We start from the raw sequence: 15,977 nt of genomic DNA, 5'->3' as shown, positions 1-15,977 counted from the left end.
CATATGGGCTGTTTTGATGTTGTATATATAATAGACTTTTGCAGTGTTTTAGCATGTAATACAGCGTGATACATCTTCCCTTTTATGAGATGATATGACATAACCCTGCCAGAGTCGTTCAATACACTTCACAGTAAACATCCTCAAACAACAATAGCGACCTACACAATATCAGCATCACCCTACTTCTCTCCAGCCGAAAGTTAGGAGGACTTACAGGAATGATCTGCATATTCTCCAGATCCCACACGTTCCCCTTTCCATAAACATCATTACTCAGATACTCGCGCACTTCGGCCTCAGTCGCAGCACGGAAGATCATCATGCTTCCCTTGAAGTTGGCGGGTTTGCCTTCTGTAGGGTGAGCGTCGTGGAACATTGGTCCTGTTCCATAAATTAGGTCAACATGCAGGAAAAGTAGGGTAGGGAGATGGGGATCATACCGCCTGTAACGACCTTCTTGGATTCAATGAGTGGTTTGAGATTGGCCAGGTGAATTCTATCTCATATTAGCACGACTGGTAATCACATAAGAGTATGTACAAAAACGCACGGCCGAATCTCAAGCCTCTTCTCAAGCATACCCGGCCTATCCGGGATTATACACAGCCACTCCCTCTTCTCAGGCGCAATATTCATGGCTAATCGAGTCGTCTGATACAAGAACTGGGATCGGACCAGGGGCAAGTAACTACTTCTTGGTCGCTGGATCGAGGAAAGAAGAGAAGGAGAAGGTCGTAACGCTCGTAGGGTAGCCAGTTTGAAGAAAGATAGGTATTCTTTAGAGAAAACGGGTTTCCCCCAACGTCAAGAAGGTAGTCTAACTAAGAGCGGGGAAGTATCGAAGCTGAAAGTTGAAAGAAGGTGGACGGAGTAGTACAAAGTCAAATGTTGGTGAGATTTGCCTGGTTAGGGATAGTGGGGAGTTTCTCCGGGTGTGCCCCGTGGTCCGGGGGGTTGGTAGCTCCGGAAAAAATGCCGAGTGAATTAGGAACTCAGAGCAGGACTTATGTACTATTGATTCGATGAAAATAATGGTGATACGTATATGCTTTGGTATGCACTATACAAACAAGACGCCAGTCCTCGACAGAGAATTACCCACAATGATAATGCAAACATCAAGCATGAAATGAAGTGAACAGAATTAAAAGAATCTCATCTGGATGGATGGTCCATGAATCTATAATTAGAATTGAATGATCGAAAAGTAATACAATGCCATCGTTTCACCCATGCGCCGACCAAAAACAAAAGAACAAAGAAAACAAGAGACAGCTGAATCCTACAGTCAAGCGCAGTTGTAAAAAAGTCTTTATATTACCATATCATTAGATCGCGGAGTGATTCCGCGCATGCTTATCGCCCTTTGTGAATATGCCAGGTATAAGCAGCCGTTATTGTTCCGGTGTCGTCGAGTAATGTTCCTTCGACATCGTCCTGAAACAATGGGCAGAGTAAAATGACGGCGGGATGTGTTTCTCTCGTCCTTCACTCAAGAAGTATGATGATGAACTCTTTCTAGGTTGATCAATAGGCTTTGCGTCCGCCGAGATTGCCGGGCTTCTCTTCGGTGTCAATGTGCCACACGATGTAGTTGGGAAGACCGACAACTTGGTAGCCAGCTCGTTTGGCCATCTTGGCAAATCCTTCGGTCTCGGCTTGATTCTCAAAGGCATAAGATGGGAAGTTGATGCCTTTATAGTCAAAAACATCAGTAATGGTGAGACTACTGAAAATGAAAATAACATACCAGCTCGGTGGACATCCGCTTTCACCAGGATGTTCACTCCACCCACTCCGTCAAGCTCAATCTCTTCGTCTTTGTTGTTTCGCCAATCGCCCAGTTTCACTAGATAGGTGCGGCCAGTATCGTATTGCTTGTAGCCTTCGGCGAGAATTGTGTCTTTGGGGAGGGAGTCTGCCAAACGACGGCCTTTGTCTGATTCGATCCACGAGTTATAGTCGACTGCATACTAATTAGCTGAAGATCCAGAATTAGATAACTAATTGGAAGTTTAGAAACGTACATTTGCCCTCAATGTCATGTCCATTCTCATAGCGATGGAACCAGATATCTACCATTGTCAGTAAAAGTTCGAAGTCATACGTGCAGTACATACTTGGAACAAGAATGTCCTTGTCGTGAGCCATAAAGTCCTCCAGAATCTTCTCCGGACTGTCAACAATGTCGACATCTCTCCAATACACCCAAGAGTGATCGGGTTTCAAAGCGGAGTAGAGAAGAAAATTTCGAGCTCGCGCAATCGACTTTCGACGAGGTCCTTGGGCTTCAAAGGAATGCTTTTCCTTGACGTTCATATCAATGTCGGAACCAAAGTCCTTCTGAATTATCGTAGCGCTGCGAAAGGCGACCTTTTGTTCCACTTGGCTCTGAATTCGGTCGAGTTCTGAACTGAGTACTGCGAGAGTGTCATCCGTCGAATCACCAACGAGAAAAGCAAGATCGATAAGTTCGTGAGGGTAGGTCAATATAGAAAGAAGGTCGAAGTATTTCGGTAGATAAGGAGCGGCATCGCGCAGCGGCGTAAGAATCAATACACGTTCTCCATTGGCGGCAGCCTTGGGTGTGCTTTTAATTGGATTGAGATTGACAAACTTTATCGACGTCGAGTTGACATCGTATGGTTCGTGATGGTTGAAGTTGACAGGGGTCTGTAAATGTGCGTTCCACTCGTTCATCTCGTTGATGGTCATGTGCATTGGTGATTTCGAAGGTCCGTAGCAGTAAAAGCTATGCGACTTAGCTTAGTTACCATTGTCGGGGAAAGGTAACAAACCTTTGCATTTCTGCAGCAGAGCTGCTAATACCACGCCAGAGAAGGACCACCAACCCGGTAACGGCAATCGATATCAGGAACCGTGTGCGCGTTAACAAGATAAGAACAGCTCGCCATGGCGGTAACCTTGACCGCGCCGACTTCCAGTTGACGCCACCTTTAGGAAGCAACATTGTGCAGATATTTAATGGGCTATCGTTCCACGTCTCGTCACCGGACCACGAGACCAGGGATATCGTCAATATCGCGCGAGGAGCACAAATCGCATACAAAGTCGCTCAGTAAAAATCAGCTGCTCTCGTGACACTTCAATTCGTTTCCAAAATCCAATCTATAAAGCTGGCGCAAAAATCAAGTCTGTTGTATGCAAATCAAGCGAGCGACAAGGGGTGTGACAATCGGATTTCAGCGGGTATTCACGTAGATAGGTCGAGCGGGCGGGCGGGTCGGACGTCCCGTGAAGCGCTAGAAAGCAAGCCAGAATGAGCAGGAGAAACAGCAAGAATTGGGGCGAGAGAGTGATCCGTACAACGTATACTCGAGGTTGTTGCTCAGCTCTTGTCAGAGGGGAGTGAGCAGGTTGTTGTGGTGAGCCAGGAAAGGGAGCAGAGGAACAAACTTGGCAAGTTGGAATTAGTCTGGACTCTGTGGCTGGCTTGGCATGGCGCGGKCTAGCCGCTTTAGGGGGACCAAGTGGTCCTCGACTGACAGAAGTCTTGGCACCGATAAGATCTACTCGATCTATATCACTAGCACAATGCCATGAATCAATGCCTTTGTTCATGTCGTTTAGCTTCCATGAGTCTTAAGTAGTAGGAATGAGCTGGTATAGCTCGCCATTTGCGTTTTGTATGTCTGATCTTGTCAGTTCGACTCAGTTGCGGAGGACATTTCGCGTACGTATACACAGACGTATCCTGCCAAGTGATTGGCCCATTCCAAGAGCCCTATTTGTTCTTATTCCTCTTGTTATGGCTTGGCCAGCAGACCTGTTTTGAATTCCAGCAAAAAGGCTGATTATTATTTACAGTATAGATGAAATGAAATCATGTGAGCTGAGAATACGTAGCTACCACTTTATATATTTACATAGTGAGTGTAACGGCCAATTCGTCACGAATCCCGACTAAGAACGCCACCAACATACTTTATCCGTTGATGCCTGAGGTTTAAGCACTAGGGCTAGGGCTAGGGCTTCCCATCTGTCTTCACAACTCTCCCAATGACATCTGGACTTTCTTTAAAGAACAAAAGAAAAGATCTCTATTCAGCTGATTCTAAGAACAAAACTTGTCCACGCTTGCAGTCCGCTTCGTGCGAAAACAACCTTGTTTCATTTCATGCTCTCCGAGTCCGATCCGATAGCTTTTTCTCCGAAGCTACATATACATACCTACACATGCAAACTAGAAGGACTTTGCTGTAACTACTGAGCTGCTCTGGCTCGTGTGCGAGAATTGATTTCTCCGAGTGGTTTATCTCACGCCGAAGCTACGAAATTAGATTCGGATTATGTGCATTCCGTACGCTATGGGATACATGGATATCAAGATGGTGTTCACTGCTCGGTAGGTTGACTCGACAATACTGCTTATGTACTTATGGAGGGGGTAAGGCTTGGCCAGTACGAAAAACTAGCCAAATTCTCGGCTGAGCAAGAGATAGGTGAAACCTTTCTTTATGGATAACAAATCGGGATCACCGTCAATTGACCTATCCACACTGCATAGGTTATTCCAAATCAAAAAGGCCAGATCTTTCGCCACAAACACTACACCGAATGCACTCATAAACTTTGCTAGTTGTCTCGGATTATTTCTCGTATTTTTGCCTCTTGCAGTGCGTCCAGTGACTACGTATGCAGTACGTAGGTGTCGCGCATGGAGACATTGAGTTGAATATACGATGTACGTACATGGGAGAAATGCAAGGGATAAACACACTATCATCGTACTTACCTACCCGTCGACACATGAGAAAATTTTCCTTCCCCATATCTGACATCTGTGCGTGTCTTTATCTGGAGTACATTCAGGGGTATTCCCTACGTATCACTTTTTTCTAGGTATGCAACTCTGTCAGGTACGACATCTGTCCCACGTTTGCATTGCAAAAAGATATCAATTGATTCACTGTTTCGACTCAACTTAATGTTTCAATCTAATTGCCTCTCATTTAATCTGCAAAGAATAATGAATAAACACCTGCAACATTGCCAACATGTATAACCATATATATAAGGGAAAAGTATTATTGATAAGGTCCAGTATAATATATCAAGACGTAAAGAGACCGAAATGATATGAAAAAGAATAGACAGGTTTTGTTTTATACTTACAAAGGAAATCGAAAGAAGAAATAAGTGCAACGAAAGAGAAAGCCAAAATGTCCAATCCAAGAAAGAAGCCAACGGTCATTGTTGATAAAAAGCGGTCATGAGGTAGTAGTACACGGTGGGCTTGGGACCCCCCAAAGGCAGGTGGTAACTCGTATCTTGTAGATAGAGTTGAAATCATCAATCGTTAGACGTCATGAAAAGATTCATCGTCTCACAGCTGATGATTCAGCGACTCGCGGCGAGAAGATGGTAAAGATGAGTGTGAGAACGATGATGATAAAGGCGTGAGACACATGGGCGACGAAGGCCTGGTAGCCATTGGCGAGATGACTGTGCGTGGGACAACGTCAAGGTTGAAGCTGGAGGTGGTCGAGAACGTGGCGTTGGAAGCATCGGAGGAGAAAGAGCAGTCCGGACTCAGGCCGGGAATTTCATTGCACAGAACTCGTAGACCGGGTAATGTCTTCTTTACTAGTTGGTGTGACGAAGATGGCGCAGTGACAGGTGTAGATGTTTCTTGTGGTATCGCAGCTAGGGGTGGCGGTGTGATGACTTCTGGCTTTGGGGATCGAAAAACTTGATCATAAGACTTGAGTTTGAACTCCAAGGCCCGGTGCCTGTCCAGAAGGTCATCGTATTCCTGCTTCAAAGCCCTCATCTGGTACTGCATAGCTTGATTCTGGGACTGCAAGCTCGAAACAAGCTGTTGCAGCTGCATACTTCGTAGTTGGCCTTGCAGATTTTCTGATAGCTGAGGCGGTATGTTCTTCTCCTGGCCCATCAAATACACAACTATTGCAAGCAAGAAATCAATCAGATAAATGGCGCCCTGAACAATGTGTTCTTTGGACTGAGGCAGACTCTTTCCTGGATTCCATCCGGCGCGCTCAAGGAAGAAATCATGGAGACGATTGTCCAATTCCCGATGAAGTTGGCTAAGGTTCTTGCGTCGGTTTCCCTCGGCGATACGATGCTTTTCCCGCTGGTCATCTTGGTCGCTTGCGGACGACATCATGGTTTCGTTCTTGCGTTTGCGGCCACAGAGCTGTTGTAGAGGGGGCTTTCGGTTAATGTTGCGTGGTTGAACGAGGGCCATGATCTCGGTATAGGAGAGATCATTGGGCCAGCCGAATGCTTTCTGAGTCGAGAATGTGTCTTTGAGGGAGAAATCAACGGAGCTGACGGGTGAGGGGGGTGAAACAATAGTGTGCTGCTGCTCGGTTGCAAGCCATGATGATGTAGATATTTTGGAACTGGCAGGAAAGGTATCTTGAGTGCTTGCAGGGCTCTGGGCGTGGGTGCTAGGTGTGAATGGGTTGTTGAATGGACCGGGAGGCAGAGGCTCGACGGGAGGAAGTGGTGGTAGACGTCGCATTGGAGTGTCCTCTTGTCTCTCATCTTGACAGCGGAATGTAAACGAGTTCAGTGTGCTAGTTATCGTTAGTAAGGGCAGAATAATGATTCCCTGATTTGGAACTTACGGCAATGAACAGCGCCGCGACACATCGTTCCCCCAAGCATCTTCAAACATGATGAAAATGTGATGATGAAAGCCGTTGTCGACAAAAAGTATGTTCACGAAAAGGAGAATAAGAAGAAGTAGAAAGTTCTCGGACTATTGCTTGTGTACTAAGGGTATCTATTGATGCAATGCATGGATGGAGTGGCGAGTCCGAAGTCAAACGACTATGAACATTAATTCAATATGCAGGAGGAGATGGACAACAAGGAAATCAAGGCAGAGCATGAGCACAGATTATATATTCTCTCTCTGAACCATCTGGAGATACAACACGCATACACACATACGCATGCCCCTTGCCCCTCGCTTTGGCCTCGAGTATTAGAGTAAAGCCTTCGTGCTCCTCAAAGCGGATAATACATGTATAAAATGCGCCTTAGTGTAAGTTCGAGACACGGTAGACTAAGAAAAGTAAGTCCAGTCACTCCAGTGCGGGATGGCTTATGGATATGTTACAAGTCATGCATGTATCTGCAAACATCGCGGAAGGCGGAGTATAAAGCCCACGCAGGAGTGGAAAGCATATGCAGAAAGTGTATAAAAATTTGATAGATGTACAAGGATCAAAAAAAAGAAGAGGGAACTAGACTATCCGGCACGGGGAATAGGGACATGAAAGCCTGTTGGTCATTGTGGTATCCAGTCTTCGCGGTCTTTTGGACTATAGATCCACGCACATACTGTTTAGTTGCCTGGGCAGAGTTATTACGAGCGTAAGCCGCGATCTAGCGATCGAGTCAACTACACAGCCTACGTCGTATGATTCGTGCCCGGCAACATTGGGTCGATGCATATAAAATGAATTCCCCTTGCATCTGTGAACTCTCCGAAGCCAATCGTAGACTCGGATCAACTCCCTGTTGGCAATTATAGCCATGGCGATTTGCCATCGCATGTTGATAACTATTTTATTTCAGAGAGGCAAATCTAGATGTTTCGCTGTGTTGGTTTTACATCTCGAATGGGGGCGACAGAGTTGCTCTCAAGCTGAAAGACTCGACACCAAGGGACATACCAGCGATCTCGCCATAACGCCACGCCGATATTGCAAGCCGAGATCTAGCTTGACTCAAACATGAGCAAGTCAAAGCAGAAAGAAGATGTGGCCAGAGCGTACTTCGGGATCTTCATACTTTGTCCGGTGCCTCTAGTCATGTCTATAGTTGGATTTTCTTATCGAATCACGAGGTCGACCACACACACCGGCCAGTAGATACTACCAAATGCATGTCATAGGATACCGAACTCGAGCCGTCTTGACCAGATTTTAGACGTTCATCATTTACAATCCTTGACCATAAGACTTGACTAATACATGCTCGTCGTTGTGGACACTGCATCCGTAGATAGTAACCACGGCCAAACCGTCCTTGCAGCCCCTACTGTGCTTCAGCGGGCCTTTCTCATCATATAGTATCTACATACAAGATACGTACGACGTGGCGAGTGGGATTAAAGATTCGACCCACCTTGACCAGAGAGGTCATATACGCAGATCTCAATGCTTTACGTAGGTACCCTTTTTCTACTCCTCAAATCTGCGAGGGGTTTTCTGTATGTCATAGTGCCGTACGACATAGTCAGTTTGGTTGTTGATCTGCCACTAGTTGCTCCTTTCAACCGTATTTAGTAGACTGTTGTAGTGTCTGTTTCACAGATAACAAGCAAGGCTACGAAATAGCTTCAAGGACTAAGAGTCTATTTAGCCACCGAGTCATGGAAATAAGATCCATGGGCTGCACAGTGCACAACCCGGATCGAATAACCGGGATAAATAGTTTCACATCTCAATTGCACTCAAGATCGGTGACTGGGACCAAGGGCTAAAGCTAAAATCGGCTTACATTGCGTAGTGCACTTTTCCGTTGTCGCGAATTTGCACAGTACGTCGTAGTGCTGCAAGTTAGACTCTGGTAGTGAATCGTGGCAACTTTAGCGGGGGGGTAGCCAGCAGGGTACAGAACCATATGGCTGGGATGCGGGCAGAAGGTTGCATCTCTTCGAATCTTCCATCCATATGGTTTTTTCGATCATTGATCGGAGAGCGATCTTTTCGAAGTTAGAGGAGACAGGCCAGATGAGCCAGTCGGCCCGCCAGAACAAACCCCGATAGTTGGTTTTAGACTGTACGTTAGGTCGAGCATGGTTAGCGAGACGACTAACTGGTGTATTGGGTTCTCCGTTGAGTATAGTAAATTAAGAGCTGTCATATTTTTGGCGAGCCAACCCTCGACCTCGGTCTGATGTGTTCAGTATGCACTGTGTAGTAAATATTGAGGAGTTAGTGTTGTGTCTGAGCGTTTGTTAGGTTTAGGGCTAACTCACCAAGGGGGCTGGGCTCTTTCTTTGGAAACTCCACAAGAGGCGTTCTCCCACGTTCATCGACATGTCCTTGCTGAAACGACCATTGTTGAAAATTGAATATTTCAAAGGTGGACTCCTTCCGTACACTGTATTCATGACAACCAGGAGATACCGACCACAAGAACAATATATCACAATGGAAAATTCCCTCGTCGATACACTTATGCTCAAGGACTAGTTACGCATATTCTAGTGCACTCTATAAGTACACATAATCTTCCAAGGACTCCCCCGTCCCAACAAGACCCATGCTCTTGGTACGCTTGACTCGATTTCCTCGAGTCTTGACTCTTGAGTAAAAAAGACCCGCAGACGGGGATACGGATGAGCATCCGGAACTCGTCCTGTCATCCCCCAAAAATCCGAAACACTCCGGTCCTATCGTTCATGTCCAGGATCGACGCCACGAACATGGCATGTTGCAGAAATAAGAAAATTCTCCACCCACAATTCTAGCATGTAAATACTCTAGGTGGGTAGCGACACGGGCTTGTGTAAGTTCATACGCATTGTTAGTTTCGAGACGGTGATCAATTTGTGTCCAGAGTCTTGCCCTCATCACGTAGAAAGGTTGAGATTATGGAGCAGTTATACTTGCGCGAATCAGAGACTAGCCGACTACTACGTACAGCCATCCTTGAATAAAACTTCGAACCCAACAGGAACGAACAAACCCACCACCTACAAAGAAGAGGCCTTTCAAGTTACGTATGTGCAAACACAACTCTCATCGACGATCAAACCTATGATCATGGATCCCTCGCTATCCCCCCGATGAACCATCACGCACCCCCCATGACTAGCCCAGCGTTTGACTTTGCGATGCATGCAAGGCGGGCTGGCGATATACATCCGCCGGACCGACCTGAACCGGTGGGCTATTTCATACTGAGTACATTCATTGTACATAGCGAAAAAATAGTTGGCGTAGGGCATGGGGGTCAGGATTACTCAATCGGGACGACGGCATGAACTAGATACAACCCAAACTTAGTACCGCAACTCAATCTTGTGTGCGTATCACCTTTTAGTGACCTGTGTTCGGCGCATCTCGCACGCTTAGACAAGAGACGGCGCAAACTATGATTACGTAGAAAGTATATACATGCTATTTGCTTGCTAGCTTCTGAGGGGTAAACACGAACGCACAAATCCCCTCTTCCGACTAAAAGACCGATATAATCTATTCTACACATGCGTCGCGAGAATGGAATAGATAATCTGATCTACATTGTATCGTATCGTCTCGAGTCGACCCGAACCTCTGGATAGACTCGATGATAGGATAGATCCATGGATTGGTTCCCAGACTCCGGGATAATCAACTTAGCCTACCCTTAAGTACATATCCTTGAATGCAGTTCCCAAAGTTTGGACATCCCATGTGCCGCATTGAAGCATAATAATGGTACCTACGTCGGAGGATTAAGAACAAGCGAAAATTCCATCCACGCGACAGAGTAAATGAATGTTACGTCATTGTAGTCGAGATTAAGAATATGAATTAACGGGAATCGACATGATCGCTGTGTGACGATGAGACGATCGAGCCAGGTCACACAATCTATGCATAGATCATAAGTTCGTACAGACAAACGTGCGATGATTAGGCTGCTAATGCACATTGAAAACCACTCGTATACCAACTATTATCAATGCATTCAACTGTAGGACAGGGCATCTAGAGAACAGGCCCAACTGAAAATCACACAAGGAAATTAAAAGAAGGAATCGATTATTATCATAAGGTTCACACGAGCAAAAACAATTTTCCGCGGGATGGAGCAGAACAGCGTCCGAAAGTAGCAGTAGAGGATAAACAATACAGAAAGAGACAAAGTCGCCGATTACCAGCCTTTACAAAGACGTCCAAATAAATTGACCGACAGGAAAAGAAAACATCACGGTCCGCTCATGGAATTTCTTTACATCAAGAGAGACAAGAGAGCACCCAAGACCGCGGTGACGCCCATCGAGGGAACGGCCATGTTGGCAACAGCAGCACCGCTGGAGGTGTGGGAAGCGGAAGAGCTGGTGGAGGAAGAGCTGCCAGAGCCGCCATCCATGGTGGTGGGGTTGGAAGTCTGGGTGCAGTTGTAGGTACCCTGGATGACGTTGTTGGAGCGGAGGCTGTCGAAGGCGCTGCAAGAGAAGTTACCGGTAGACTCGGCGTTGAATCCACCCTTGACCTCAGTAAGGGCAGGCAAGCTCACGCTATGGAACAGTCAGCTTTTGCATGTTGAATAGAGACATGTGTCAATAACTTACTTGGTGTAGTCTCCAGTAAGATCAATAGCACCCTGAACCTTGGAAAGCTTGGGGAAGGAGATGGTGTCGAGCTTGTCGTTGTTGGAGATGGCGAGGCCACCAGTCAAGGAGGAAAGCAGAGGCAAGTTGATCTCGGTCAAGTCGGCGTTACCATCAAAGTCCAAGTCGGCGCAGGTGGTCAAATTGGGGGCCGAGAAGTTGGAAAAGTAGTTGCCGAAAAGACCCAGCTCACCAGTGAGGTTGGCCAAAGAGGGGACGGAGATGGAGCTGGTGTTACGGAAGGTCAAGTTCTGGGCAGAGACCAAGTTGGGGAACTCAATGCTCAGCGAGTTTTTGTTGGCAGAGATGATCAAGGTACCAGTGATGTTCTTGATGTCGTTGACGTTGATGGTGCTCAAAGCGGTGTTGGCAGTCAAGTCGAAGTCACCAACGGAGGTGAGCTCAATACCAGACAAGGAAGTCAAACCGGTGTTGGTGATGCTGACACTGCCGGCCTTGCTGACACCCTTGGTGAAGGTCAAAGCCTGCAAGTTGGGAAGAGCCTGGAAGTTGATGGAGCCAACAGAGGTGAGCTCAGGGAAGTTGAGCGTGGTCAACAGAATGATGCTGGACAAGGAAAACTCATTGCCAATGGAAGTCAGGTCAGGAGCAGCGATCAAGGTCACGTTGGTGGCACCGGCAGCAGTCAAGCTACCAGTGATCTCCTGGACACCGTTGAATGTGATGCCGTTGGCAGCCTGGGAAAGAATTGCAACGTCACCCTCGACAGTAGTGCAGCTGGAAAGGGCATCGGCATCGGCCTGGGCGGTGATGTTGGTGACAGAGCCGGATTTACCGCAGCTGCCTATAGTTGGGCGTTAGCCATTTGTCCTTATTCTCTGCGCGGAGCAACTCACTGGAGGAAGCGTAGGCGGCGCCAGAGGCCATCAAGGCAGGGACAATGTACTTGGAGAAAGCCATTGCGTGTATACTTCGGTAAAACCGTGAAAAGAATCTGAAGAGGAGAGACCGTTAGTCGATGGTTCAAATCGAAGAAAACGTGTGCATGTGTTTATTTGCAATGTTTGGCCCTGTCGTCTGCATTCCAAGGCGACCTCGACACGGACGCGGATCTCAAGTGCCAGCACGACGTAACACAATAAAGTTCGGTAAAGGAAATCAACGGTATGCTGCTCTCCTTCTCGAGCTGGATTTGCGTGCTCGTCGTGATGTCGGTCGACCGTGAAATTGTGCACCGATGTGGGTTGAATAAAGAGACGATGGAACTTACCAGATGCTCGGTAATCGGTATGGTATATTAAGGGTGAGTGATGTATACTAGATCAAGAAGTTCGGTCAGGTTTGGAATCGATGAAGTGGTGCAAAGTCAAAACAAGGGGCTGACAAGAGACAAATACATACAGTAGAACAACACAACACGACACAACACAACAGCAACAAAGATGGGATGAACGAGTGAAGAAGAAGGAAGAAGAAAGCTTCAACGAGGGAGAAGCTGTGGATGGCTGTTTGGAATGTTGCCGGAGAAGGAAGCAGTGGTACGATAGGAAAGAAGGAAGAAGGTGATGACTTGGCGGAAGGCACGTTTTGAGTTTCTGTCGGGGGAAGAAAAGATTTGAGGGAAGGAGCGAGACATTGGACAATGGACCATGGATAACGGGGGGCGCCCCTTCCCAGTTCCCACTCTGCGCCGATTAGCAGGAATGGTGAGACCAATCTGGGAAGCCGCCAACCAGAGAGCTGGACTGGACGCGCTAAGTGGGGTTGGCCAGGGGACATACTGTGGTAAACAGGGAAACCACGACGGCGCATTCGAGATACGTAACGTACTGACCGTATATAATACGTACTTACCTACTAGTAAGTCACTAATAAGTCCTTAATTACTCCGTAGTTAATGAGTCTAGAGTCTAGCCAGGCATGTATCAATATTGACAATATATACGTAGCACTATAATATGTATAAGGTGTAAGCCGGCATGGCCGACAAAGCTCACAAATTGTAAAAGATCTGTTGAAATTCTGACGAACATCACAGCACTATGTATCCATCCTCTCGACACAACCAGGCCTATCAAGCCTCTGACATCAACGAGCTTATCATACTACGTACTACTACGAGTATGAATGTCATTTCAGCTACCGTGTCTGTGTACGTTGATGGGTACGTGGTCGCCGTCAACAAAGCTAGTGATTGGTTGCACGCGGCCCCATACCAGAACGGTTCCACGAATGGATTGATTGGATCGAGATAGCAACCTTGCAATTCCTGCATTCTGGACTACGTAGTACACTTTGCAGCATCTTGGAATACACTCATCATTGCCACAATCGATATTAATCCAGGATACAAGATGCTGTGAAGTGGTAGAGTCAGGGCTATATGACAATAGCTTAGAGTTATATAGCAGTAGTATTGACATGTTGCAATATGAAATCAAGATGACCAGACTACTCCGGACTACTATGTAGTATATACTACGTACGCATGTTGTATTGTATTGTATCAGTATTGAAGCAGGCTAGCCGGAATAGCGATCTTCGTTGGTAGCTGTCCGACGCCCAACCGAGGATCTTTGGCTTCCTGCACTGCGCCCGCCCTTATTAGTGAACCGGCCAAGCATCAATTGCTCGCTGTTTATCAATACCATCTCATACTATGTATATCTCGATGGCACAGTATTCACTATCTACTGGCTGGATGCCATCGCCAAAAATGCCAAGTTGCAAGAGATTAACACTACCGTTTCTGACCCACTTGCATAGCGCTAGTACGTGCTAGAGCTCGCTAGTAACTTGTCACTAGCCACTCCTTATTTCTTGACTTTTCCATGCCATATGCTCCGTTGTCTCAGTTCTGTCTGCTCATCGATATGATATCAAAAGGAAAGAATTGATTAATCAATTGATGTTCTACCTTTGACCCATATTGTATACAAATTGAGAAAGCACTCGGGCATGCGTATATATCTAGCGACAACGAAGCTAGCCATCATGTTGATTGATGGCTGTGATGATGCATACTTGTGACGCGGCCGCTCGTGGCCATCATTCATCAAAGTTTATCACAACGGCCGATAGTTCATGTTTAGTCTTCTACTAGTTAGTCAACACGGTGGCGTGGCTACTCAATTATCGCAGATCGTAATCAAGATGACCAGATTGGCAGGKCAAGCTTCACAACAAGCAGTCAAGCCTTCTCGGTATTGTTTCGAGGTTCACTGCACCGTCACTTTGCCAATAAGGGTCTTTAGTCTATTCTGCTGGAATACAGAGATTTCCATAGAGACGGCGACGAACTGGTACGATTGCAAAGTCAGTACTATTTCATTCCTCTTTCTCGGAGGGGTGTTTAAGAAAAAGTCAGGATATATATATCCTAAACAGGCTAGATTGACGTCTCTGGGCACGGGACCACGCGCCTCTTGGCGTGCAAGAACGCGATGGCAGCCTGGACGACGGACACACGTCAGAGCCTCATTATTACAGCTTATCTTGATAGAATTTATTTCAATTCAGATAAGAAACGGATAGTAGATCAAGCTGGCTCTGTTCCTGTACTTTAGGGCTGCATATACGCTCAGACAAACATTTACATTACGGCGCTTCTCGATATACATGGCACCACGACGCTCAGCCAGGATCAGTAATGTATCCGATCTAAAGCCCGCAGAGGTATTGAAATCAACTGCAAAGGACAGCAAGAGCGCAGGTACAAGCAAAGAAAAGACAAATGCCAGCAATGGAAATGGCGTAACAAAGAAATCGAGAAAGCCACCGACTAGAAGAACGACTCGAGAAAAGCAAACCGAGAGAGACACTGCTGGCTCTGCTCCAGAAGAAGCCTGGGCAACGCCGCAAACACCATCAAAGCACCGAGATGTCACTTCAATAGCAGACAATCTCATACTAACTCCGCCTCAACCTCCAAGACTCGATCGACCCGTCGAACCTCACACGACAAATGCAACACTGGTAACACCACGAGGCAGTTCAGTCGTCGCCTACCCATCCATTGAAGACATCTCACCCAGCAAAACAGGTCTACCCCGACCTACAGCCACAACAGGAACCTTACTCGAAAAGGCACTTGAGCATTTGATTGCCGTCGATGCTCGACTCAAACCCGTTGTTGAACAGCATCATTGTCACCTGTTTTCACCGGAAGGATTGGCAGAGCAAATTGACCCCTTTGACAGTCTGGTAAGTAGTGTCATCGGGCAACAGGTTTCCGGTGCAGCAGCACGATCAATCAAGAATAAATTCTTAGATTTATTCGACACCGAAACTGGTGATCTGCAAGCAGATGCAACAACAAAGGCAAAAAGACGCTTCCCAACACCCGCTCAAGTAGCGAAACTAGACATCCCAACTCTCCGCACAGCAGGCCTCTCTCAACGCAAAGCAGAATACATCCAGGGCCTCGCCGAGAAATTCTCTAATGGTGAACTATCGACCCAAAAGCTGCTCCGGGCCTCCGATGAGGAGGTTATGGAGATGCTCATTGCCGTGCGCGGATTGGGTCGTTGGTCGGTGGAGATGTTTTCGTGTTTTGCGTTGAAGAGGACGGATGTCTTTTCGACGGGGGATTTGGGTGTGCAGTATGTCTTCTTCTTCTTTGCTCTGCGTGTCATGTACTGATCATTGATAGACGAGGCTGTGCCGCTTTTGTCGGCAGAGATGT

The 15,977-nt window shown here is 46.8% G+C and overlaps 5 protein-coding genes across 5 annotated transcripts; 1 reads left to right on the top strand and 4 right to left on the bottom strand.

The window, feature by feature from the left end:
* Positions 1 to 143: 143 nt before the first annotated feature.
* BHQ10_000038 (uncharacterized protein) lies at positions 144 to 639 on the bottom strand (the record flags this gene model as incomplete). The annotated part of the gene is made up of 4 exons (XM_040876095.1): positions 144 to 161; positions 218 to 384; positions 444 to 499; positions 554 to 639. 4 exons carry the CDS (start codon positions 637 to 639, stop codon positions 144 to 146), a joined length of 327 nt encoding a protein of 108 aa, XP_040728543.1.
* An 891-nt stretch (positions 640 to 1,530) lies between these two features.
* Positions 1,531 to 2,974, bottom strand: BHQ10_000037 (uncharacterized protein; the record flags this gene model as incomplete). Its single annotated transcript, XM_040875984.1, has 5 exons — positions 1,531 to 1,697; positions 1,754 to 1,969; positions 2,031 to 2,078; positions 2,124 to 2,755; positions 2,802 to 2,974. 5 exons carry the CDS (start codon positions 2,972 to 2,974, stop codon positions 1,531 to 1,533), a joined length of 1,236 nt encoding a protein of 411 aa, XP_040728542.1.
* A 2,376-nt stretch (positions 2,975 to 5,350) lies between these two features.
* BHQ10_000036 (uncharacterized protein) lies at positions 5,351 to 6,670 on the bottom strand (the record flags this gene model as incomplete). Its single annotated transcript, XM_040875873.1, has 2 exons — positions 5,351 to 6,569; positions 6,621 to 6,670. 2 exons carry the CDS (start codon positions 6,668 to 6,670, stop codon positions 5,351 to 5,353), a joined length of 1,269 nt encoding a protein of 422 aa, XP_040728541.1.
* A 4,280-nt stretch (positions 6,671 to 10,950) lies between these two features.
* Positions 10,951 to 12,253, bottom strand: BHQ10_000035 (uncharacterized protein; the record flags this gene model as incomplete). Its single annotated transcript, XM_040875762.1, has 3 exons — positions 10,951 to 11,239; positions 11,294 to 12,137; positions 12,190 to 12,253. 3 exons carry the CDS (start codon positions 12,251 to 12,253, stop codon positions 10,951 to 10,953), a joined length of 1,197 nt encoding a protein of 398 aa, XP_040728540.1.
* Positions 12,254 to 14,911: 2,658 nt separating this feature from the next.
* Positions 14,912 to 15,934, top strand: BHQ10_000034 (uncharacterized protein; the record flags this gene model as incomplete). The annotated part of the gene is made up of 1 exon (XM_040875651.1): positions 14,912 to 15,934. The coding sequence occupies one exon, from the start codon at positions 14,912 to 14,914 to the stop codon at positions 15,932 to 15,934; it is 1,023 nt and encodes a 340-aa protein (XP_040728539.1).
* Positions 15,935 to 15,977: the final 43 nt, after the last annotated feature.

Source organism: Talaromyces amestolkiae (assembly GCF_001896365.1).
Source record: "Talaromyces amestolkiae strain CIB chromosome Unknown scaffold1.1, whole genome shotgun sequence".
Taxonomy (NCBI): Eukaryota; Fungi; Ascomycota; class Eurotiomycetes; order Eurotiales; family Trichocomaceae; genus Talaromyces; species Talaromyces amestolkiae.
Note: the sequence above shows the minus strand (reverse complement) of the source record. Positions and strands in the feature narration are given on the sequence as shown.